General features: G+C 36.9%; 2 protein-coding genes across 2 annotated transcripts in view; one reads left to right on the plus strand and one right to left on the minus strand.

Moving 5' to 3' along the window:
• Positions 1 to 355, plus strand: part of LOC101330221 (HIG1 domain family member 1A, mitochondrial-like) — a 130,857-nt gene extending 130,502 nt beyond the window's left edge. Inside the window, exon 4 of the mRNA XM_019936391.3 lies at positions 306 to 355. Coding sequence (XP_019791950.1) covers positions 306 to 355 — 50 coding nt within the window. The remainder of the gene's footprint in view (positions 1 to 305) is intronic.
• A 2,398-nt stretch (positions 356 to 2,753) lies between these two features.
• The window catches only part of NETO1 (neuropilin and tolloid like 1), an 88,001-nt gene continuing 63,677 nt past the window's right edge, over positions 2,754 to 27,077 (minus strand). Inside the window, exons 8-10 of the mRNA XM_033837957.2 lie at positions 6,399 to 6,512; positions 3,782 to 4,340; positions 2,754 to 2,814 (exon numbers count right to left, since the gene is read on the minus strand). Coding sequence (XP_033693848.1) covers positions 2,754 to 2,814; positions 3,782 to 4,340; positions 6,399 to 6,512 — 734 coding nt within the window. The remainder of the gene's footprint in view (positions 2,815 to 3,781; positions 4,341 to 6,398; positions 6,513 to 27,077) is intronic.

Genomic DNA, 27,077 nt, shown 5'->3' on the forward strand with positions numbered 1-27,077 from the left:
GCTTTATAATTAATTGACTTTATCTGGTATTATACAGCAAGAGTAACTCCTTTTAAAGTTGCCAGATAAATATTGACATTTTAACAGTCTCAGCTAGTCATTCTGGCCTTGAGATACTTGGGAAAGTGTGTAAAAAGAATTTTAGAAATTTGAATTGTTTAAGAAAGCAAGAGTGAGGGCCTTGGTCCCCCTGTAAGTATTGTACACCAGCAAGGGTGCTACTTTTAGCTACTTTATGAACTGTTTTTAATTTTCTAATACTGAAAAAAAAATTTAAATGCTTAACTAGCATTCTTTTTCTTTAGGTGTGGGCTATTCCATGTATCGAGAATTCTGGGCAAAACCTAAACCTTAGAAGAGGAGATGCTGTCTTGGTCTCGGTGGCGCTTGCTTTAGTTAGACATCTCATATTGAGGTTATATGTTTATGTTGAAAATACATTCTGTGGGTCAGACAATAACATGGTAATTTGAATACTGGCTCCCTTTCTTGCAGGCTGGATTTGCCTGGTGACCAAGCTACTGGTGACTAGTTCACCAGCTACGTCATTCAGATTAGCACAAAAACGTGGCACTTTTAAATGCGCTTGAGAGTGGTACAATGTCCACTTTCTTAAACTCTTCTGATAAAATTAGTTGTAAAGAGGACAGTATGCCAATCCTGAAAATGCTCCCAGTTGCTGCAGTATATCAGACACTTTTGATGTAATGTAGAAATCCTATTGACCCCAGGTAATTTAACTCTTTCTGACAGCCTTGTGGACGGAGTACTCCATAAAGTTTTAGAAATCAAATTTTGAAGAAGTATGTCTTAATACTAAAGGACATCCTGTAGCCTAAAGTGTGGAAAGAGTAGATATAAAGTGTGTACTTACGTAAGTCAGTTTTTATCACTCTAATAGACGAAAGCATTTCTCTTAACTCAAGTTAGGAAATTATTATACATTTTTATATATCTTTATATAAAAAGTTACAAGTAGCAAGCGTATGACACAAGGAAGTGGAAGAGTAACAGCAGTATTGGAGAATGCATGCTTTTTACAATGTGTCTAATAAAAATGACATTTTTCCAATTCAAATATCCAGTGCTGACATGCAGGGTATTTTCTCAAACTGTCAATCAATCATATTGCTAAGTGCTTAATCAAAAATCATTTCTACTGAAGGGTATGAACGGTAAAATACCTGATTTCAAAACTATCTCTGAAACTCGGTATCTTCCTTTGATTTTCTTTTAAAAAGAAAGGAAATGGGGGTATATAGGAAAGACGAAAAATGAGATTTTTCTTATTGCAATCCAGTAATTTTACTCGGTACTTTGGGCTGCATTTAATCTTAACACAACAACAGACGTTTATAGTCCATAAAACCTCTAGCTGGTGTTTCCATGGTCCACATTCTCACTTTTCACTGTAGCATGTTCAAAATCACTCAGGAACGCACTATTCTCAAGCAGTCTATATAATGAAAACAATGTACATGTAACACAAAGTTCATCCAAAATTGTGTTTTTTCACATATCACACAATGTACAATTATCTAACAAAGACATAAAACAACATAGAAACAAAGCGAAACTGACAGTAAAAATAAAGTTGGGATAGTCTTAAACAGGAACTAATTTCTTCAAGTTTCCAGTAAATCTCAAAATGTATTTAAAAACTAAGGAGCACTTGGTGGCCAGCAACCAAATTACGAAATGAACATATCATTGTGCAGCGGGTATGTCTTGCTGAAGGGATAACAAATGTCTGTAATTCTTAAGTTTGGATAAAGGCAGTGGAATGAATTTAGAAATATGTCCACTTTTCACAATTCACTATAGAATTTTCTTTTCACAGTCCCCATGTTTGTATAAATAGTTCTTGTCTGAAAATAAAACACAGTTAAAACATTTTCTCCCGATGAAGTATGCACACAACTACACCAACTTATCAAAGTAGTATAGAGCATGGAAATGCATTCACCTAATTCAAGAATAATTGATAGGTCTGAAGAGTTTTGAAGAGATTAACCGTCAAGCAAATTTAATTGGAGACAAATTAGTCTAATAGAGATATAGACTCTAAGTGCTGAAAATAAAGGCATTATGGTACCCGATGACAAAATAGATGTACACATAGACAACTGCTATTTATGGAACATTTTACATTATCAAGCATTCAAATTTTATATTATAAAATTTGACATAACATGCTGTATTTAATTTTGATGAAATAAGCTGCATGTTCATGCAAAAATAACAGGGCACAAACTGTACAAGTACCACAGAATGCTTAGTGTGTGAGTTTTGAGTAGAATGTTGCCAAATTCAATCAATACCATTATTACCAGTTTTATATACTGACTTCAGTTATATTGAGACAGTATTCAATTTTTTTAACTTATGAAAACCTTGGGTTTCTTCTGGTATTTCTTTTAAGACTTCACCAATTTTTGTATCTTTACCTTAAGATAGATAAAATTTAACTTATTAACTTAACATCCTTTTCAATAGCATTGTAGTACAATGCTTGATGGTAAGAATATTCACATTTATTTTAAAGATACGTATACTAAGAATATCCTTCCATCAGCATTGAATCCCGTATATTTCTAATTGTGAAATGCTACGAAACACATATCTCAAGAAAGAATGAATAAATAGCACATTCCCTAAAAAACTACAAGACAAGTTCAACAGAACAAAACAAAACAGAGTACGACAAAGTCGGAGAAGGAACCAAGGGCATTTGCTTACCTTGAATTTTCTTTTTAGACCCTAGTTGTGTTGTATTCAGATTCATGTTTGCTTAGAGACCCAATGAGGCAGAACCTGGAATGTTATGGCTATTTCATTCAACAAAGTAATATTTTCACAAAAAATAAATAAGCACACAAATATTTACTTAAAAGCATTCCTAAAAATTCATAAAACTGTGGAAGTAAAATTTTTTCCATCAGCATGCAAAAATATTAAATCAACTAAAAGTAGTTTAGGTTTTGAGACTATATACTGAATTGAGGAATTACGTACATTTACAAAATAAACTAAATGCTAGTAAGCATGCAAAACAAAACATAGGAAGATTGGATTTGGGAATTGGAAATAATATTTTTCTCAATTTAAATCTTCTTTCCTCAAGACTTTTACTAATTTTAGGCCTAATAATACAATATAGATAATATTGTCTCCATATTAAAAGAAAACTGTTTCTACTAATCCTCGCTACATTTAAATATCAATGTTTACTTGTTTTAGCATACCATGCTATCATATGCAATTTGTAATGTAAGTATTATGTGATACGTGGAAAAAAGTGTTTTAACTTTCATACCAAAAATATAATACATTATATTGCAAAATATGTTATTTTTACATTAAAATTATTCAACAAGATGGGTTAACCATCTTGGTAAGGCAATTATTTCCAAATATCATCTCGTATCTTAAAATCTATAAATATTGATTGGAGCGACATTTATGACCACATGGAAGCAAATTAGCCATAAAAATTAGAGCCATAATTTTTATAGAAATAAATATTATATCTGTATAGAAATAAATGAAATCTCTTTGGTCTGTGTGTGCTCACACACATACACGTATGTACACAGACGGGATTTAGGAAAAGTACGCAGAGCACGGAAAAAGGAAAAGAAGAGGCAAAAGTTGAAATCCTATGCTTTAAGTCATTAATAAAAAGAGAAACTGAAAAATGAAGACAAAATAGAACACAACATTCTGGAAGCATTTCAGTCTTCAGGGTATAGTTTTCATCAAAAAATCTAGAGATACTGACCGCTGGACGGCTTTATCGTGTCGGGACAGCCTGTGACTCGTGGTCGGCACCTCGTCAATCTCGTCGATGTCACAGGCATCTGCAGCATCTTGGGAGTAGTTGTGTTTCATGACGAGGATACTTCTTCTGTTCACAGGGGGGATGAGGGGTTTGACGGGCTGTGGGGACATCTCTGTCAAGACAGAAGCATCTCTTGTGCTGAGGTTGCTGCGGCTGCCTTTCGTACTGGACAGTTGTGATCCACAGTGATGGTCATGAATGCATTTGGAAGAGGACCTCCTCAGTTTATGGTAGTTTTCAAAGTCATCGGCCACATCTGCAAAGTCAGCTGTAGCTCCTGTCCCTCTGAGGGTGCATACCTCGTAATGAGGAGGTTCCAACACCTCCTGGAAAACTGTCTGGTCAAAGTCCGATTTCCTTTGGACATATTTTTTACGAGGCTGTTTGATCTGCACAATGACAGAAATGATAATAAGGATGATCACAATGCAGGAAGTCACGCCAATGACAGTCCCACTGGTGTTGGTCAGCTGGTCCAGCAGACTGGCTTTCCTCTTTTCTACACGTTGAGGAGAGTGAAAACAACAAACAAAACAAGAAACAACCCACCACGCGTTAATATGGTAGTCAGACGTACGTGGAGAACTTTACATGAAACAGGCTGAGCATAAAACTTTCACTGTCTTAAACATAAACAAGTCTTTAAAAAGAAACAAAATGTTTCACTTTTCACAAGAACCCTATCTTCCAGCCTTAGAAACGCTCTCCCGTTGCACAGCATCCCTACTTTAAATGTAAATATGTTTTGAAGAAGGTCTTATAAAACCTTTAGGATGTCATTTGCGAATCAATTGGTAATGGTAAAAACATTTCTCTTGGTATAAGAAACCCCACAAACTCTGCTAATGGGAACATGAATATACCTAAATTGTTTTGAACTTATTCCTGATGTGGATAACTGAAGTCTAAGTAACAGTATTCTGATACCAGAAGGTGATTACACTTTAAGACAGACACTTCCGGGATGTTGGCATGAGGGCTTCTGTGGGTCTTTCCCCATCATCGTAAAAGTTAAAAAAATAACATTTAAGGTTTCTGGAAATTGTCTTAAGGGAGGTACATTTATTCAAGAACCTCTACTGAATTTCTTTATGAACAGGGATGGTCTGTGGCCTTTGAGCTCCTCCACCCAATAGAAGCTATCCCAATAGAAGCTTCTATCCCAGTAGAAGGTCTACTCAGGGTGGTTTCAGGCAACACAAGCCTCCTCTCCCTACAGGCCCCCAGTCTGGAGCTACAGTACCTCCCCAGGAAGGGCGAGCCACCTGCATTTCTCAATGCCCTTTCCACCCCCAGATCCATACTGCAGATGCTCGATTCCAGGCAGGAGTGGCTGGAATGTGGGGTCTCCCCTCCTCCTCCCAGGCCCCACTGGTAGGAAAGAAGGTCTACACCAGGCACAGCAGGTTGAGAACACAGGGCCCCGGTCACACTGACTGCAGCTCACTCACAGCGTCGAGCTCCCTGAAGAGACAAGCAGAAGACCAGATGGCCCCTTTCTCCATCCTCACCGAGTGCCTTCTTCATAAAGCAGGGGTGTTCCTCTCAGAGAAGTGAGCCACTGTCCCTGCCCCACCCTACCATCCAGAGCAGTGGCGCAGAGGTTTTGTCCATGGAGAAAGGTGGGCCACCAAGAACCATGGGAACAGACCCACTTTAGGCAAGTAAAACGAATCCCTAACAGTGCTGTATAAGGTTCTTCACAAAATGCTTAATTTCCCATCCATTCCAAAGTGGTCCCTTGGACACAACATGGATCATTGCCCATCTCCTCAAAATAGTTGATACTGGATCGGCTTCTCTTATTGACTCTGCGAACCATGGGTACTGTGACAATGTCTCTCTGCTTCTATCCACAGAGGGCATTTTAATAGAAGATATTGGACATCAAGCATGGAGCATTATTTGCCCGTTTCTTTTCCTTTGCAAACTGGTTAGTATTGGCTCTGAACAAAAGAGGATATGTGGCACTTTGAACTTAACCAAAACTCGCAACATTCATAACCAAGCCGAGGGATGCTCTCTATGTAAACAAACCTTTGCGTACAGGCTAAGAAGGAAGCCGGAAGCGATTCTCATTGGAAAGGAAGAAGAGCGTTTTGGTAGGAAAACTGAAGTCGAGGTAAGTGGCTTTAGGTACCTGAAAGCCCTAATGTTCCTTCGATACACTTTTATCTCTAGGGTATGTGCACTATGTCTGGTAAAGACGGACGGGATAAGTGAGAGGTGCAGCCACAGATGAAGGAGCTTCTGATAGGAAACGCTGCTTTGCATGGAAAGCTCCAATGCCCTGCTGCAGGCTCCAAAAAGGAGATTTGCCAATGAACATCAAGTGCTAAGGACAGTCCACTGTGCATTAGGGAATGTGAAAACTTCTGGTTACAGCACTAGTAAAAGCAAAGGAAAAGGCTAACAAATCAATTATAAAACCTACAGGAGTTCACAAAGCCAATGTACAATATATTTTTAAGGCTGTCTGATACATATAAACATTGGATCAACTTCTTCCCACGCTACAGGTAGAGGGATTTTGCAGATTCCAGGGACGAATGATTACCTTTACAATGATTTTCGTCCCAAGGGTACACACAGTTCTGGAGTCCATTGCAAACCAACGTATTGTTAATACACATGTTACTGTGGCAGAAGAATGTATTGCCTTCGCAGGGAGCTAAAAAGGGGAAGAAAAAGGCAAGAAAAAGGTTTTAACTGATGCTCAGTTGTAGATCACTCACGTTGCAAATCTAAAAACAAAAAGATTCGTGTGATAATATGCCGTCAAATTGAGAAAAATGGTAGAACTGACATTCCATTCTCAGAAGTGTTGCCACAGCGGTAATTATTCCTTGTGTTACTAACAGAGCTAGAGTTCTTCTAGAAGTGCTCAGCTTATAAAACTGGCACGGGAAGTTTTCCATCATAAAAATGAAGTACATTATCCATATGGGTTCTTCTTTTTTTTATTTAACTTGGTGTATTCCTTTAGCAAAACTTAAGTGCCGACCACATGCATAACATTATGCTTTACACTGAAATTCTGTATGTATAAATTTGGTTGTCCTGTGCAAAAAAGATTTAGTTTAATGGAAATATTGAAATATTTTGGAAAGTATATGCTTACAAAATACTAATTAAGAAAGTATAATATTATTTAAGCATATGAAAGAAGCAAAGAATATCATGGAGATTCAGAACAAGGGAAAATTTATTCTGAACAACATAAGAAAAATGTACATTATTCTCATCAACGTTTAAAATATATACGGTGATGAAATTAGCCTACTTTGCATATATATCACACGTTCTACTGACTTTAGGTACAATGGTCCATGCTCTCCAGATTACAATGCACATTGAGGGCATTGGGAGGTCAAATAAGAATTCCAAGAAGTATACAATTTGGCTACAGAAATAAGAGAATTAGTGACAAGTCTAATATAGCAAAGTCTAATGTTAGCTATGACTTCAATATTACAAAAAAATACACTTCTTTCATTGTCAGAGTAATTGGTCATTTATAGGAATGCATCTCTAGAGTAATGCTACACTATGAATTGTAACTTAGATGCCATTATAGCTTGATGTAGACAGTCCTTTAAAGTAGTTTTTGTTTTTATCTTTGTAATCATCCCACATATCTCATAAAATGTAATTTTAGCACTGATTTTTTTCGGTTATAGTTTTGTGGCCCTTTTAAGGATAGGTATTCTAGAAAAATATATTAGACACAAAACACATAATTTTCAGAGGTTCATCAGTCAGTAAAGTTTTATCAATGATCAATATTATCTAAACAGTGCAGCCATGTTATAATTAATTTTCACCTTCAAAACCGCTTATTGCAGGGTTGTTTTTTTTTAAGTAAGTTGTCTCCCTTAAATGTATCTTCCATATTAATGAAAATTGTTAAGAAAATGCTTTGCGTAAGGTAATTTAATATATTTTAACATTCCTAGAGGAATCATTAAAAAAGAAATGATCAAGGGCTTCCCTGGTGGCGCAGTGGTTAAGAATCTGCCTGCCAATGCAGGGGACACGGGTTCGAGCCCTGGTCTGGGAAGATCCCACATGCCGCGGAGCAACTAAGCCCGTGAGCCACAACTACTGAGCCTGCGCGTCTAGAGCCTGGTGCTCCGCAACAAGAGAAGCCACAACGATAAGCCCGAGCACCGCGATGAAGAGTAGCCCACACTCGCCGCAACTAGAGAAAACCTGCGCACAGAGACGAAGACCCAACACAGCCAAAAATAAATACATTTATTAAAATAAAAAAATGATCAAGTCTTGAAAATCAAAAGTGTGGCAAAGACAAAGGTAACTTGAGCCAAGCATTCCCCCGACTCTCCAAGCCCTTACCCCTACCCGCCCCGCCCCCCCCTCCCCCCGCCAGTTCCAATTCCCAGGAGAGCTTCTTCTTCCTTCTGCCTTGTTTGCCTTCAAGTCCCTGGTTAAAAAATAAAAAAGATGTAATAGTCGTTTTGAAAAACAAAGTATTAAAGAGTAGAAAAGATGCAGATGCAGTAGTGATTTTGAAAAGTATCACGCTGAACGTTTTACTGCGCTCCTGCTTTCAACACGGTATAAAGCTTTTATAGTGTGAAATGTAATGATCCAATCTATTACTGCAAAAATCCGATTTTCAGTCAGGAACTAAATTTGAATTTCTGTAGTCAACCATTTTGCAGAACTGATATGGTCTGTTTAGCAGGTAATGAATGTTGTCAAAACGTGTACACAGAACAAAAAAGTAGTTTTCCGCAAATAGATTAGAGCAGCTGCAAATTGCTTTAGTAGAAAATGTAAAAAAATCCACTTACTACCTGATAAATTGCAGTGGTTTTGAAAGTACAGTTAATCCATCAAGTAAAGAATACCTCGAAAAGAGCATAAATATTTATTGACCTTCCAGAATGAGCTGGAAAATTTATTACAATTACTATTAAATAGGATGGGTTTGTTTTTATTTTTTTGTGTGTATGTGTGGTACCCGGGCCTCTCACTGTTGTGGCCTCTCCCGTTGCGGAGCACAGGCTCCGGACGCGCAGGCTCAGCGGCCACGGCTCACGGGCCCAGCCGCTCTGCAGCATGTGGGATCTTCCCGGACCGGGGCACGAACCCGCGTCCCCTGCATCGGCAGGCGGCCTCTCAACCACTGCGCCACCAGGGAAGCCCTAAATTTTTAAATATATAGATAAAAATGGCATTGCATTCTGCAACAGTGAAGTATGTTAGTACTAACAGTATGTTAGTAAATACACTAGAGATTTGGCTTCCAAATTCTCCAAATGTAATTTTGTTTCTGTTTCTGCTGCTGTTGCAAAAGTCTTACAAAACACCAATCAATGTGCCAGTATCAGTTATCATTAAATATTGGTGGTTTGACTGGGAGTGGAACAGATCATCCAGTACTGTCAATGAATCCCATTCCTGACACACTACTTTACAACAAATAATTATACAAATGTGCCAGTTAACTGAAATCATCCTCCCTTAAAAAAATCACTATTATTCCAAGTACTACTCCATCTTTTCTTCCTTACTTTTGCTACATTTATAGAACTGCTGTGCAAACAATAAACAAACAAAAACAAACAAGGAAATCTTAGCAGTGGCTAAGAAACCAATGTATCACAACACACCCCTTGAACAAAAATTAATTTTGTCTCATAGACACCAAAAATAAATCGATTGGATTCTGAATTTTCTTTATATTGCATATCTGAATATCTCTCTCATATAAAGGCAGACACACAATAGTTCAATAGATTCTGAGCTCTACCTCCTGCTGAAAGCATAAAATGGCAGCTTCCTGCCTCCCAAATCAAGCCATGTCCTCACTGCTCCTTCAAGGGTGTCTGAGTACATACACTCTGCACATAAGCATTTCTCACTGCTCCCCACACGTTCCTGAGATCTTTGGTTCATTGGCCCTATAGTTCCCTCCCTCTCTCTGTCCTGGAATACCTATTCTCCACTCTACTATGCAAATCATATCAGAACTGTATGATCTTTACAGTTTGAAAATATCATTCCAATCTCTCAGAAAATTATCTTTTCCTTAAATCCTATTCTACTCACAATTTTTAAAAAGAGTTTAGCACTTAGTATATGCTTATCATCCTTCCCCATGAGTTCTTTGAGGCTAGGGACATGCTTTAAAAAAAATTACTTGTAATCTCTTATGTGGCTTAATATCTCTAGGCTTAGAGTAAATAGTCAACAGATATTTTTAATTGATTAATATCACTGAGCAAAAGTTTAGCTCTGGCCAGGCTGCGGACCTGAGTATCCCAGAGAACAGAAGATTCTCACAGGTGTGTTTACTGTGGAGAATTAGCCCTCAAATACAATACAAATTGTGATATTCTCAGAAACTAAATCCCATTCATTTATTTGGCTCTCTTACTATTGCTGGAAAAGCACACATTCTACCAATTTTTAGAGAACTTAGTCTACTTAGAAATTCAATATAATTGTCAAAAGCTATTGGCTCTTAAAAACCAGCCCCCTTATTCCCTAAAATTATCTGGAAGAAACTCAAAATTAAGGTTTACCAATAATAAAGGGCAGCCAATAACGTAATCCTCAAAGTTCAGAGTAACTCACACAGGCAGTTTCCATGATCAGATGAATCTACTTATTTCTGGGACTAGGTCTTCTGTTGCTTTCAGAATAGCAAACACAGCCTCATATTGATGTTAAAAACTAAGTACACAGAAGAAAGTACTCGCATTGCTTTTTGACTCTGAATTATTTAAAAGCACATTTAGACATAATGACTGCAGCTACTGCAAACTCACTTCTCTGGAAGGGTTTATTGAACATCACCATTTTATCATCCGCATCTAATGCTAAGTGTTTCTTTTTGAGAAAAGCCAGAAATGGAATGTAGTGAAATAACGATAGTCAGCCAAAAGAATGTCATATGCGTCAGCACAGCATTGTTATTGATTTAACTCATTCGGGTAACACAGAAAATGGATATTTTAACACTGCAAAGGAGTCTTTCCCAACTTTCCCCTCTTCTCTCATACACCAGGACTTTCCTAAAACTATGACTTCCTGACTGAGATATTTTAACATCTTGGGGGTATATTTCTTTGCTCATACACTCATACCCAGTGTAAAATATCATCAAAGTTCAATTCTAAAGAAGAATTCCCCTCTCCTCTCATACACTCATACACTTTGCACAATACGCAATTGTGCAAAGCGTCCCTGTTGGACCAGGTTAACTGTCCATGAACTTGAAGCTTAGAGAATGCTTCTCCAGGCACTTCATCCTGGGGTAGAGTCCTGACAACACTACAGAGGGTAGGGCTGCGTCTCAGGCTGTAGGGAGTGATAATTCCTAAGGAGAGATCTCGTCTTCCATGAGCACTTACTCAGTTACCACATCTATAAGATAGGGAGACAGATAATGCTTCCCTAAGTGATTTAACTATGCAAAGAATGTAGGACAGTGCCGGCCATATGGACGCAAGCACTGTAGTTGTCATAGTAAGCTGTTCTAAAAGGCAAGTATTGTACAGAGGCTGTGAATTCAAAATGTCTGAGATTGAATCCTGGGTTCACCACTTCTAAGTTGTGTGATCTTGAGCAAATATTCCTTAAATTTTTCCACTTTTCAGTTTACATCTATATAATGGGATAAGTTTAAGGAGATACAGGATATAAAAGTTAAGTCATTTATATTCAATTTCCTAATTTGTAAAGTGACGATAGTTGTTCACAGACCTCTTGTTAAGACTAAATGAGAATATGCAAATTTGAAAGAACAGAGCACAGCCCTTTATGCAGAAGAGCACGCAATAAACGCTGTTTAAAAAGATGAGTTATACATAGAACTGTTGGTTTTCTCATGTGACAAAACAGCAGATAGTTATTCTTTAGATAGTAAAATATTGTAATAAAATTAACATAATTAAATGGATTATGCTAGATCAATAAGATGTTATATTGGGAGTAATATTTACAATATTTAACAATCATTACTTCATGGGAACTGACCAATCAGAGTTAAAGGGATGCTGCTGGACATACCACACCAGTGCCTTCCACCCTACCTGTGTGTACCAGTTCTACAACACCCCAGTTTACAGTCACTTGTAAGAAACTGAAAAATACACTAATGCATAATGAAGCATCTTTTTCTCAAAAACGACAGGGGAATGCTTATTTTAATAAGTTTCCTACTATATCTACTTCCAAGTCCTTATTCTAGCATACTATGTATTTCACAAAAATTCAATCCCAAGGACTAAGTGGACAACTCCCTTCTATGATTCAAAAAGTGGTTTTAAATTAATTCTGATAGTACATGAAGGAGCACAATGACAGGTAATACAAACAATTAACTTTACAATTTGCAGAAGGTTCTTACCCTCTGGCTCTCCTAAAAGTCATTATATGAGCTTAGTAATATACTTGAATGTGAAAACAAAGTGAACAATACACCAGAGCCCTTCAGCTTCAAGGTCTTTGATTCTGTGTTACTGTACTATTTACATGTAAAAAGAAAAAAATAGTCTATAACCAGTCTCCATTTTTTATATCCAAGTACACAATAAACACACCTTTCTAAGACATGCCCAGGATTTTCCTAAAACTATGACTTCCTGACTGAGATATTTTAACATCTTGGGGGTATATTTCTTTGCTACACTCATACCCAGTGTAAAATATCATTAAAGTTCAATTCTGAAAAAGAAGCAGAACAGAATCTGCGCATGTGAAATATCGATACAATAGCAAATGGAGATTTTAAATGTTTCTACTACTTTATAGGAGGAAGGTTTCGCTACATAAGGTATTTGTGATATTCCATCATTCCCAGAATAACAAGACCATCAAGATAACATGCATTTTCTAACACCAAATTGTAAAGAGAGATATTCAGGTCCCATCCTGGGAAACCAAGGCAAGCAGTGTGTAAAAGAGACTAGATCTTGGTCTTTTGGTTCCAATATAAATCCAGGAGTGTTCTGAAGTTTTCAGTGATCCTATGAAACTGAGGCTTGGATGAAAGTGACATTTGTCCTACAACTGTATTAACAGAATCTTCAGTACAGAGAAACACAATACACAGATGCAGATTTTGAAATTATCTAAAGGTCCTTTAAGCCCAATTTTAAAATTCCAATTTAAAATACCTTAAGTGAACAGTTATGTAAATATTTCAAAACAAATTCTTTGGAAACATGAAATGTAACTCAACAGTTTGCTCTGGCAAGGAAGATGTGTACTGCAGAGTAGGAAGACTGAGAAATCCAGTGTGTTCCTGTGTGTCAGCCTTCTGGTAATTCTCAGCACCTTGTTTAGAGAAGTCATACGCCCAAAAGCATATGTTTAATCTTGTTTAATCCAAATATCTCTATTTTATGTGTATACCACTTAACAGACAACACAAAAACAAAATCAAAAACAAAAGCTTGGCAAGTGTTGCCCCAGTGTTCAAAAATCATTATAGTGGTAGGATTCTTAATTCTTAAGGGGTCATAGAATAGTATGGAAATTACTGAGGTATAAAGTTGGGTGAAAAATAAGGATACAAACTGTTTCAAATTATAAAGCCTCACATGCAAACAAACATACGAAAAATTTTACTGGAAATACTAAGCTGAAATGTTAGCAATGACTATTTCTAGGATATTTACAAGTTATATTTAATTTTCGTTGGGAAATTTTTTCATATATGCATATACATATGTGTGTATATACACAAACATATACACATATAGTTACTTCTTACGATTGGGAAAAATCTGATAACTTTTCATGAAGAAAAAAGCCAAATATTAATCCAAACAAGTCTATTTTATCTTTCAAATTTTAACCAGTAAAAGAATAGATTTCAAATAATAGTTATACTTTATTATTTTTAAAGATACTTAATGAACTCAATATTTCACTGAATTCATTGTTTTCTTTTGGACGTTTTGTCTAGTTTTAAATCCTCATATGTTCCCATTCGTCCCACTAGGTGGGGAGCATTTACCATTCTTCAGTGAAATAGCATTTCAGTCCTTCAAGATGCTTAAATCATGACGGCATCTGAGACAAACAACCTTTATACCTACATATTGCTGATTCTTAAGGAGTAAAAACGTTATCAGGAGACAAACGAATTTTGGGCATATTTTAATTAGGTTAAGGAGGACAAGAGGAAGAAGGGCAGCCACACACTCAAAATAAAGGAAATTTTATTTTAAAATATAATAAAGAATCACCAAACATATATTTTATAATGTTAAAGGTCTAATCATGGATATATCATCATTTTCCAGGATCATGTCACATGCTTATAAATACTGTTCCAATTCTGTAATTAAAAGCCACGTAATTCATAATTGCTATTTAATGCTACCAGCACTAATGCTCATTCTATTAGAGTCATTTCTTTCCTCACCCACTACCTTGCTTTTCAAGTCCAGAAATGCCACTCAGGGAAAATTAAAACAAAATGAAAATAAAAACTGTCAGATTTCTCTCTGAAACCTTGATATTTCAAATACCTCTGCTTTCTTGTTAATGAAACTATCATTTGGTAGATCTGTTCAAAGTCAAGTTACATCATATTTCATCAAGAAAATTTGGAAATAGAAGAGATGCTCGATCCTATTTTTCTTTAAAAATCATTATATCATTTAAAAATTGCTTGGGGCTTCAGATCAGACGCTCCTTCCGCCCCCCCCCCCACCCCGTCTCCCAGCCCCCAACATCACGCCCTCTTTGAACCATGACTATGAAACTTCTCACTACCCCCTCCAGGTCCACACACATTTTGAGGGCATTAGCCCACTGTGGTCCTCTTTGCCTGGCAAAGCAATAAAGTGATTCTTTTCTACTTCACCCAAGACTCTGTCTCTGAGATTTAATTTGGTGTCAGAGTACAGAGGCTGCATTTGGCTTCATTCTCATGGGCTCACACTTCCGGCTGACTCCTATCTGAGACCCAGATTTGTTCGGTGCATCCGAATCCCTAAGTAACATCCCCACTTGGCATTCTAATTACCATCTCAAATGGAATATGGCTGGATGGGTTTAGATAGCGGTGATCATCCTATAGTCCTCTTCCCTGCCTCAATTCCCCCCTCACCCACCCTCCCAACATTATTAAGGGGCATCGCCTCGCTCCAGGCTAAAGGCCCAGGGTCATAATTGAGTCCTCTCTGCCCTGGCGCCCACATCAAACTGTCCTGTAGGTCTGTCAGCTCTCTCTCAACTCCAGGCTCTTGGTAACGTCTCCACTGGTACTTCTGAGTGGTCTTTCACCAAATCGTCTCTTACACGGATCCACAGACACAGTGGCCAGAGAAGCCTTGGATATTTAAGTGTAAATCCGATGGAGTTTCATCCCCTTTTAAAACACTCCAAAAGCTTCCCAATAAAGTGAAATCAAAGCTCAAACTCCTTGGTACCCCTTTGCTTATCCCAAATCTTTGCCCAACTTACTTCTGAGCACAAGGATCGCCCAACACAACCCAGGGCACTCATGCCCACGTCCTTCTCCAGCACATTACCCCGTGTTTTGTTTTTCCACAACACTTATTAGGATTTGAGTTCATCTTTTTAAAGTTACTCTCTTGTACATCATTAGCTTCCTTTAATAAGAATGAGAGGCAAAGGCATTGTTCTGTTCACTAATTTATCACTGCGCTCAGAACATCAGGTGCCGTATCGTAGGTCCTTAATAAATACTTGTCCACGAGACACTGGAACAAAACTTCTTTAAGCAGTAAAATGGATATGCTATATTCTCATTAAATTCTAACAATGCTTCTAATGTCTAAGGAATAGCTAAACTTTTCTTCATGAACTTGATGGAAGAAAATATCTAAAACATCAGAGATCCCAATTATGAGTGAGCCCCTACGTCAGCTTTCAAAGACGTCAAAAACTGGATTAAAACAATGTAGAGCTTGCTGCTAAATACCATTTTTAACGGTGAGATTCTAATCACAGAAAAAGAAAATGTAAAAAAAAATTTAAATATATTTGGCCATTAGAATTGCCTCCCAAAACAATTGTTTTGTTTTGTTTTTCCCAAAATGAATGGAATAATTTCCCTGCCACCATACTTTAAACATGCAATGGCCCTTGGGCTATGCAATTAGAGGAAATGTCATTTTACTTGAAAAATGCTGACCAGATTTGAGGCCAGAAATAGGTCTGTGCATCTTCTCGTCACCTCTTTCATCAGCTTCATTTTTTTTTTGAAAAATCAATATCTGCTTCCAAAACTCTATGTTCCAATGTGACTTAGTTATCAGTCAAGATAGCCAGTGTTATTGTTAAGCTATAGCTTAATCTTTTTTCTAATACAAGAAATTCTATTCACAATCTAATCCCACTCACATTTATTAGATCCCCCCAATCTCTGCTAAAATTGCATATTCCTACTGTCCCAAAAGACACGCTATTATGAAAAGAGAAGCACCTTCAGGAGAAAATTGTATTCCATAGATAGAGGCCATTTCATTCCTCACAGAGGGCAAGGACCACGTCACGATCTATCCATTCCATTTGATGCCAAGAAATTATTATACATTTTTATACTATGATTATGTCTGCATTGGGTCAGCGACCCCATGATTTATTCATCGTGTGCCATTAGATGTGACTCTAGTTACAGTAACTAGGATATTATATTTCTTTGGGGTCTGCACTCTATTATTAGGACTTGGACATGGGGTCCAGGGTTTGTTTCCATAGCTGATGCACACATATATGCAACAGTTGTTAGGGTAGACTCATCGTTTTGTTAAAGGTATTCATGCATATTTGGTCTCATTATGGAACATGCCAACTCCCCAAAGGACGACTTGCAGTAAATAAGGATCAAAGCCAAGCATCGACAAAGCACCGTAGCCTCAGGCTTGTGATTCTGTTAGTTCAAAGACTAACGATTTGGAGTAATAATTTCCTTTCTCCGTAGCAAACATACATTGTTTATTGTCATTGACAGACGTAAACTATGTAGCTGTGAAGCCAGAATCAAAGAGATCAATAGATATTATCCCCAAGGATCCTACCAAAAATTACAAGGAATTTGCTGCCTGTATTCTTGTCCCAGGATCCCTGGCAGACACTTAACTAAAGACAATGTTGATCTAAAAAGTTCAATGAAAATTCTACAAAATTTTCTAAGTAATTCAACATATAAATATGGTAGCCAAAATTATTTAATATTTTTAGTCTAAAAATTAGTTGAGGAAATTGATTTTAAATTTTAATTATATCACTAAACTATGTATCTATATGTATAACTTTTCTTCAGTGATTTGAGTTAAATGACCAAATAATTTAATATCCAGTAATAAACGTCCATCAAGAATTAACTTCAAATAATAAGATATGCCTGACAGTTGTTGTTGTTGTTGTTTTTTAATGGTACAATAGGACTCAACTAAACACTTAAAAAGAAAGAGAGAAGGGTGAGTCTCTGGCAGATTATACAATTTTATATCATTTTCCTTTGCTCAAAAGTCTCATTATATTTGAAAGTAAGAAACTACTGACCCTAAAAAGTTTCAGTATACTGTTATCCCATTAACAGACAGAATAGGAGAACCATCTATTGACTCTTTGCTCCGTTCTAGACACATATATTTAAAACTGACAGCTGTCCTGTAATGATTCCTCATTTTCTGGAGCATTCACATTTAATGTCAAGGTGTTACAGGTAGGAAAATGGAAAAATTAGTTGACCAGCACCAAATTCATCCTTTTACACATTTTCTCATCCTATTTCATATTTTTTAAACAACAAAAATTATTTTTTCAAATGACAGATTTGTGATTTTCTTTCTAAAATGTTAACATTAATCTTAAAATCTCCAAACACATGTATACTTGCCAAAAAGTACATATTGATATCTTCATGATACATTCCTTTTTTGTATTTTTCTGTAGTGAAAAGATATTTAGTTTTTAAATAATTTCTTAAATAGAAGAATATTTATTCAGTGGTTGGGAATGAAGGGAACATGTGTTTAGATATACGATTACCATTTGGCATTATGAACCGTTGGTCTTCAAGTCAACTAAGTTATGTTTTCATAATCTCAGACTAAAGTTTGTCAGTTTAATAATAATAAAAAAAATCTAACCTATTGTGTTTAGTTGAATAATGGCTCCCAAGTTTGTCCACACCCTAATTCCTACAACTTGTGAATGTCACTTTTTATGGCAAAGGGATTTTGCAGATGTGATAAAGTTAAGGATTTCAAAATGGGGAGATTAGCCTGGATTATCCAGGAGGGACCTGTGCAACCAAAGGCGTCCTCACGAGAGGAATTTAGAAGCTCCAAAGGACAGAACATGATTTCACAACGTAGCAAAAAGAGATAAGATGATACCTTGCTGGCTTTGAAGAAGGAATAGAAGGAATCCACAGACTGGGACAGGTGAGGGAACGTATTCTTCCCTAGAGCTCCCCTAGAAGGTGGCCTTGTTGACACCATGGTTTCAGCCCAGGGAAACCTATTTCAAATAATACGTTTGTGTGGTTTTAGGCACTAAGTTAGTGGTAATCTGTTACAGCAGCAATAGGAAAACTCGTAGCTGATTTCTCAGGGTAATCAGAGACCTGCCCCACTAGGTTCCACAGATGTAGCTATGGCTGCACAATATCAAAATGGGGAAGGAAAGGTCAGAAGTGGGAAAAGGGAGGAAAGAGATCTCTGAGGTGGAAGAGCAACAGTTTGGAACCAGGACACCCTGACAATTTGTGAGTCACAATTAGCTGGGAACTGTGTTAAGAGCAACATTTTCTAATTCTTTACATAGTTTAAAATATCAGAGCAAACATTTATTCATATCACCTGCGAGAGAACAGGCTGATGCTACTCTACCTCTACTGTTCTAAGGACGCTGCAGAAATGTGGGCTTGGCCACCAGTATTTGCCATGCAGTAAATCAGCCCTCAGTTAAGTGTGTCTTTAAGGTAAATGGTGGAGAAATTCTACCGTAGGCTGTAGTGACTCTTAAGTCTAAAAGAGTATGTTATGAGACAGAAATGTGGTATCCTCAGCTGTTGCATAATTATCACCCCTCCAACAAAACCTCCAATGATCAATTATTATTTTCTGAAATCATAAATGAATCTTAATTTTCCCAATAAAGAAAATAATGTATAACTTGATATCTTGTAATAACCTACAGTGGAAAATAATCTGATAAAAAAATGTATATATATAACTGAATCACTTTGCTGTACACCTGAAACTAACACAATATTATAAATCAAATATATTTAAATTTAAAAAAAGAAAAAATTATATATCTTGTTTTCCTAGATTTAATAAATCCCTTCAGAAAGTCGTATCAAATTATATTTATTGCTTTTAAAATGTTTACTCAAACAACAACTTTTTGTTGGAGAAAAATCATAAAATACTGATAGTAAGCCTCATCCTAAAAATAATGTTAATTGCACTGCCTTCTACACATATGTATTACATATATAATAGATACTGTATATTAAGTATTTATCACACATGTTTACAAGAATATATTTGTAACGTACATGTGTTTTGCTTGCCACTTGTTTTTAGAATTTTATTTTTTAATATAGTTTATTGGCAGTATCCATCCAACACATCATCGTAGCAGTTACAAGAACATAGGCATGTTTCAAGAACCATTTAACCAAGCCATTTAGGAAATTTTCATTTTTTAAATGATTCTAAACATTCTCATCCCTGGTATCTATTCTTAGATTCATTTTTTAGATCAACAGGTAAGACCCTATTTTTGGTTTATACCTGTTTTAGAATTTTGATATATAGTGCTAAATTAAGAAAACTTTTATTTTCCTGCCAGCATACATACATTTTCATTTCACCACACCATCTCCAAAACTGGGTATTTCATCAATGCTAATTTTTTAAAACAATTTGATACCTGAAAATGATGTCTCATTCTTATTGAAATTTATGTCTTTTTGTTTACTAATATGAATAGGTGTTTGTTTCCTATACCAGTAGGCCATTTACGCTTCTCTATGAATTAACTGTTTACTTTATTTGCCCCATTTTCTATCGCTATATAACATTTTCTTATTGTCTTATATAATCTGTATTCTTTTTTTGTTTATTGTTGCTTATTTATTATTTTTTTTTGAAGTATAGTTGACTTACAACATTGTATTAGTTATAGGTGTACAACATAGTGATTCAGTGGTTTCATAGATTACACACCATACAATCTGTACTCTTTTTTTTTTTCTTTTGCGGTACGCGGGCCTCTCACTGTTGTGGCCTCTCCCGTTGCGGAGCACAGGCTCTGGCCGCACAGGCTCAGCGGCGATGGCTCACGGGCCCAGCCGCTCCACGGCATGTGGGATCCTCCCGGACCGGGGCACGAACCCGTGTCCCCTGCATCGGCAGGCGGACTCTCAACCACTGCGCCACCAGGGAAGCCCACAATCTGTACTCTTTACAGGATAATAATATTTGCCCACTGCCTATCCTTTATGTTGCTAATTGTCCTCCAGCTCAGCTTTTCCCTTTTATTTAAATTTAATTTAAATTACATGTAAAAATTTAAATAATAATACATCTTGAATTTTGTATATTTGTATATAGTGATATGTTCCCCTACCCATGGTGTGTTTTATGTCTACTTTATTGAGATATGCCCAAACCTGACTCATAGTCAGCAATTTCCCCATCATATTTTGTGTATTGTTGATATTTAACTCTATGCCATCTGGTATTTACACTGCTATAAGACATATATAAGTAAATCATTCCTGTATTAATAAAGTGGTCTTAATCTTTTAAAAATACAGCAATTCATAATGATGAGGCTTGGAGATCTATACCCATAAAATGTTAATTTACATTTAAATCTATGTTGTAATTGGTCACCTTGCTCCCTCTAGCACTTACAATTTTCTTTCCTTGCTGAAATACATACAGAATATAATGCCTTTTGATCTTAGCATTTACCCCAAACTTGTAAGTGTGTTTTGCCTAGATTTTTCTAGAGGGAAAATTAAATATTATTGTTGAGAGTTGATTATTATCCACCTTTTTTTTTGGTGTATTTTCTCAGAGTGTTACCGACCTCTGTGCACTTTTACAGTAATAATCAAATTAAAATCTATATATATTTTTTTCCCTCTAGGAGCCATTAAATTTAGTTTATTGAGGTGATATGGTAATTTTACTGGTGCATTACAAAATGGGGAATTTGCACTACCTCGGACAGAATGCAAATTGGCTATACAAGAGGCAGATGGCAGGCCAAACCGTGTTCCAGACAAGAAAGGATAAGATAATAAAACTGAAGAGTGAAATAATAAACAATTATGGTGACAGAAGAGTAAGGATCCTACTAGTATAAACAAATGATGGAGAAAAACAACTATACAGGGGGCTTCCCTGGTGGCGCAGTGGTTGAGAATCTGCCTGCCAATGCAGGGAACACGGGTTCGAGCCCTGGTCTGGGAAGATCCCACATGCCACGGAGCAACTAGGCCCGTGAGCCACAACTACTGAGTCTGCGTATCCGGAGCCTGTGCTCTGCAACAAGAGAGGCCGCGACAGTGAGAGGCCCGCGCACCGTGATGAAGAGTGGCCCCCGCTCGCCGCAACTAGAGAAAGCCCTCGCACAGAAATGAAGACCCAACACACCCAAAAATAAATAAATACATTTATAAAAAAAACTATACAAGAAGAGAATTTGGCTTCTTAGAATACAGTGTTTTAGTGGGTAATTTACTGAAGTAAATGAGAAAGTGTGTGGCGGGAGGGACAGAGTACCAGATACAAGGGAACGTTTGCTGAAGTGAGTTACACACTTGAATTCAATTTGAATGAGTGGGGCTGCACCTCAAGAGGAGCAACCTTCTTATTCATCTTCATGCCATCAGTGCCCGGGCACTTCCTTGTTTACTGAAGGAATGACAGAATGAATGGAGGAACACAAAGAAGTATAAAAATGAAAACTTATCAATGACTAGGTAACACAGTAGTAGTTGCTCAACTTTAGGGTCAAGCTGATGCTGGAGTGATTATTTTTCTTATACTGCCTACAGTTCTATCTTGTCACATGTCTTGAACTACCAAATTTAGGAACAGTAATACATTACTAAATAATAATATATTTATTAATATATTTAATCAATATATTAAGTAACGTATATAGATTGCATTTGGGTTATCCATTCTATTAAAAATTACCCATCATTACAACAAATATGCTTCAGCCTTCTATTGCTGAGTAATAAATTATTACAAACGTTTGGGCTTAAAACAATACCCACTTAATATCTCCAGCTATGCAGGTCAGAAGTCTGGGTTGGGTAAGGTCTCTCTTTATGATCTCACAAGGCTAAATCAAGGAGGCAGCTGTACTGGGTTCTCTGGAGCATGGAGGCCTCTTTCAAGCTCATTCAGGCTGTTGGAAGAATTCAGTCTCTTGTGGCTGCAGAACTGAGGTTCCTGCTTTCTTGCTGGCTGCCAGCTGGGGGACATTTTTAGCCCCTAAAGGCCACCATCATTCTCTTGTCACATGGCCCTTTCTGTAACATGGCAGTGTGTTCCTTTAAGGCCAGGAGGAGTACTGGCTGCAGCTTATAATGTCTCTGACTTCTTCCATCCCTGACCTTTAGAATTTCTTTTAAAAGGGCATAAAGATTATTATCAAGATTTGTTGAGTATTGTCAGACCAACCAGGATATCTGGTACACTTCTATAGAGCAATAACAACCTATCCGAAAGAGAAATTAAGAAAACAATCCCATTTATAATTACATCAAAATGAATAAAGTACCTAGGAATGAATTTAACCAAGGAGGTGAAAGACCTGTACTTGGAAAACTAGAAGACAGTGGTGAAGGAAATTGAAGATGACACAAATGGAAAGCTACACCGTGCTCAAGGATTGAAAGAATTAGTATTGTTAAAATGTCCATCCTACCCAAAGCAATATACAGGTTCAATGCAATTCCTGTCAAAATACCCATGGCATTTTTCACAGAACTAGAACAAATGATTCTAAAATTTGTATGGAACCACAAAAGACCCCAAATAGTCGAAGCATTCTTGAAAAGAAGAATATACCTGGGGGTATCACATTCCCTGACTTCAGACTATACTACAAACTACAGTAATAGAAACAGTATGGCACAAAAACAGACACATAGATCAATGAAACAGAACAGAGAGCCCAGAAATGAACCCATACTTTCATACTTTCCCAAGCCTCCCAAGAGTATTGTTTTATTACAGCATCAACTCAAAGTCCTAAATCTCATCTAAATCTCACCAGCTCAAAGTCTGAAATCTCACCATCTAAGTCACCTAAATATTGTGCAGACAAGGCTCCTGGGGGCAGTCCTTGAAGGAGTCTGGACTTCAGTTCCTGAGGTACAGTTCCTCTCCATGTGGACCCATGAAACCAAAGAGACAAACCACCTTCCCCAAACTCCCAACACAATGGTTAGACAGGCATCAGAAAATAGTTACAGAGATTCTGGTTCAAAGGAGAATGAAGAGTAAATAGGAGTCACTGGTCCACAACAGTCTTGAAATCCAGCAGGGTAAATGCTGGATTTTTCTTGATTATATTTCCAGTTCTAGGACTATGCCTCTGTAGCTGTGGACTTTGCTCTCCAGGCTCTCAGTTCTGCTCCCTTAGTCATCCTTCTTTTCTCATGAAAAGTAACATGTATATGCAGCTGAGTGGTAGTATCAGATTGCTTCAGGCCACTAGAGCTTTAGGGTTCTGATAACTGTTTTCATTTGGTTCTCTCCTTCCCTTTCAGTCCAAGCCGACAGTGTTTCTGCTGAAATAATTTTCTCAAGAGGCTTGTGGGTCTTGCTTGAAATTCACTGGGCTTTGTTCTCTTAGACAAATACCCCACCCATAAATCTATTTGAGAGAATCCTTTCGCTCCCTTGGTTACCACTGTAATGGCTGAGGGTCATTGCCCTTCTCCTCCTGGAGACCCTCTAGCTTGACTTAGAGGATCTATAAGGTCCAAATTTAACCTCTTCTTTGAAGGGCCTTTTAGTTACTAAACACAGATTTTTTGATGTTTCTGATGGTTGAGCAAAGGTTATACAGTCATATTCAGCCTTTTCTCTCTGCCGTATTTTCAGCGTCATTTCTAACTTTTAACACCTTTGCCACCTGAAGAAGCTGGGGCTTTAAAAACCATCCAGTCCTAATTCCTTTTAGTTTAATAATTCTTTAGATTTATTTCTCCCCTTCCTCATGTTACTATAAGCAGCAAGAGAAACCAGGCTATACCTCCACCACTTTTCTCAGTAGTCTACTTAGTTATAGAGCCAATGTTTGTCACTTACAAGTCTGCCTTCTGACATCGCTGCAGGACACAATTTCGCTACACTTTCTGCCACTACAAAACAAGGATCGCCCTTCCTCCAGTTTCTAATAAATACTCCTCACTTCTATCTGAGCCCCACTGGCAGCCCTCCAAGTCCAGGTATATTTTAACCACCTGTCTGAGGCAATTTAGGCTTTTTCTGTCATTATTCTCAAAATTCAACCAACCTATGATCACTGCTTGATTCCAAACCTGTCTCCACCTATTAGGTATTTGTTATAGCAGCATCTCACATACAGTACCAAAATCTGCAATAGTTTTCTATTGCTGTGTAATAATCACCCCAATTTTAATATCTTAAAACGACACCCAATTTTTATCACACAATTTCAGAAGCCCAAGAACTGGATCTTTTGCTAGAATCTTACAAGGTGAAATCAAGGCATCGGTTGGGGCTGTGGTTTTCATCTGATTCTCAGGGTTGTCTTCCTAGCTTATTCGGGTTGTTGGTAGAATTCAGTTCCTTGCAGTTATACAACTGGGGTCCCCATTTACTTGCTAGTCAATGGCTAGGGATGTTCTCAGCTCCTAGAGTTCACCCCTGTAACAGGCAGGCAGTTCACAACATACCTGTCTGCTTTCTTCTTCCAGGCCAGCAGTCTTTCTGACTCAGGCTTCACCTTATTTTGGGGAGCTCACCTGACGAGGTCAGGTCCACCCAAGATAATCTCCCTTTTGATGAACTCAAAATCAATTGACTAAGACCTTATTTACACCTGCAAAATAACTTTTGCCATAGAATGTAATTTAATTACAATATGATATTGTAGGATTCTGTGCCTTCCACAGAATCCTTCAATTCAACTCCTCTTTAAAATTAAATATTACTGTATGTATATTTCTTTACTGTAAATAAATCTGTAGTTTAGGCTCTATGGCCTTTTGCCATAAATTGATATGAAATGAAATACAAAGTCTCATTTTAGCAAATTATTGTAAACATTGTTCCCACATCTTTAAAATGAACAATTTTCTTTTCATCTCTTTTTACTTACATGTCTGTTTTTAACAGAAATAGGCTGCCCGTTAATCAAGCATTAAGTGATTGAGATTTTATCATGGTGTAAATAAGAGCCGAAGAGCAGCTGAAGGTAGAACTTCAGAAGTCACAATGAGACATCACTACTGTATTCATTCATTCTAGTTACTGCAAATTCACGGTGTGTTCAGGAAAAGGCAGGATCAGAAAATCTGGCTTGTGACTCAATGTGAAGAGGTACATTTCACGAATGTCTCCATTATACATATACAATACTTAAATATACAGTTCTATCATAACTGATCATGCGTTTTCATGTATAAGTATGCTCAACATTGAAATTACACTAACCATAATGAATTCAAAAAATTTTAGATGATTTTTTAGAGCAAGACCAACGTCTTTATGAAAAGTGATGCAAATGTGTAAAACTCTATTCTTATAGGCAATCTTAAATTGAGTCACTAAAATAAAATATAGCATACTTTCAAGATCAATGTGAGAATTATTCAAACTATTCCGTCTTTATCTCAAGTTGGATTCATTCTTCTTTATCCTCAGCTGTGTTTCTAACCTGATTCTCATAATTGTTGATTTTTGACCCAAGAAAGCAAATTAGTCACAGTGGTTAATACGTTTTCCTCTTCATTTCAGAATATATTTAAAGTTTAAATAAGTCATCTTTCGTAGAGAATACTATCCGAAATTAATACCTAAAAATTTGAGGTCTTTTTCGGGTGCCCATATATGTGTTCATCTCCACTGTATAGATTATTTAAGAGTGGACTGAGCATTCTGAGTAAGCTGAGTACAAGATGCCATTTGAAGTATTAAAAAGACTATAATCTAATGAAGTAAGACAGTGCCTATTTGGTGATAACACTGATTGTTTGTTCTCTGGTTGATAGGCTTCAAAGTTGTTCTAAACATTTTTTTAACAGCAGCCAACAGCACTGTGATACCATTAATCAGGGCAGCAATCTCAGGCAGAGCTGAGAAAAGGCTGAGGTGAAGAGTTAGCAAGACAGTAGGGGCAGGAGTATGATATTTATAGGACCTATCTAGGGAAGATGTTATTTCTCATGACACAGTTGAAGGTAAATACTTCTCAATTCAGTGATCTTATATTCCTCCCATTATATTAGAGGATAGTTTTCATTGTTGCAAATGTTGGCATTTAATCCAGACTTTTAAAATTCTTCTAAGGTGCCTGTGAAACCTCAAAGTGGGATGACTCACAGTAAGAATTTCTACGCCTCTCTCTTATACACTCATCCTTTCCCTTTACTGTAATTTATTCAGATACAAATGTAAAAATAAAATGAGTTGAAAATATATTCCCACTTGCATCCATTAGTCAGGTCTTACATTCTTGCCTCCGTGCTGTTTTCAAATCATTAAGCATGGTGTTGAGGGTATTCAGGGAAAGTCAGTTAACTTCCCTGGGTCTTTTCTTTTTCTGTTTGAATTCATAAAATGTTTGAGATAGAAATAGATGGCTTCTAAGCTCTTATCTAACTCCTAAAAATAGCCTATGGTCCTAATATAAGACGTTTTGACAGATATTAGAATAGTGTTGATTATGCCCTAAGCACTTTTCAACACTGCACTTGGGGATACCACCTAATAAACAGAGGAACCAAGAAAAATATCAAGGTGGTTTCTCATTATTTGAGTAAGAAAAAGCTGGTCATGGATTCACATCTCTAATCTTTATTCCATATGTGTGTGTATGTGGAATAAAGATTAGAATCACTCATTTCTGAATAAAAGAATTGATTGAAGTCTACTTCCTGTTGTTTTGAAACTTTTCATCTTTTATCGGGAATACCTTGATTTCAAAGCAAAAATACTTAGTCTATACCCATATACTCCATCACACGCTGACTTTGATT

The sequence above is a fragment of the Tursiops truncatus genome, chromosome 13, assembly GCF_011762595.2.
Source record: "Tursiops truncatus isolate mTurTru1 chromosome 13, mTurTru1.mat.Y, whole genome shotgun sequence".
NCBI classification, from domain to species: domain Eukaryota; kingdom Metazoa; phylum Chordata; class Mammalia; order Artiodactyla; family Delphinidae; genus Tursiops; species Tursiops truncatus.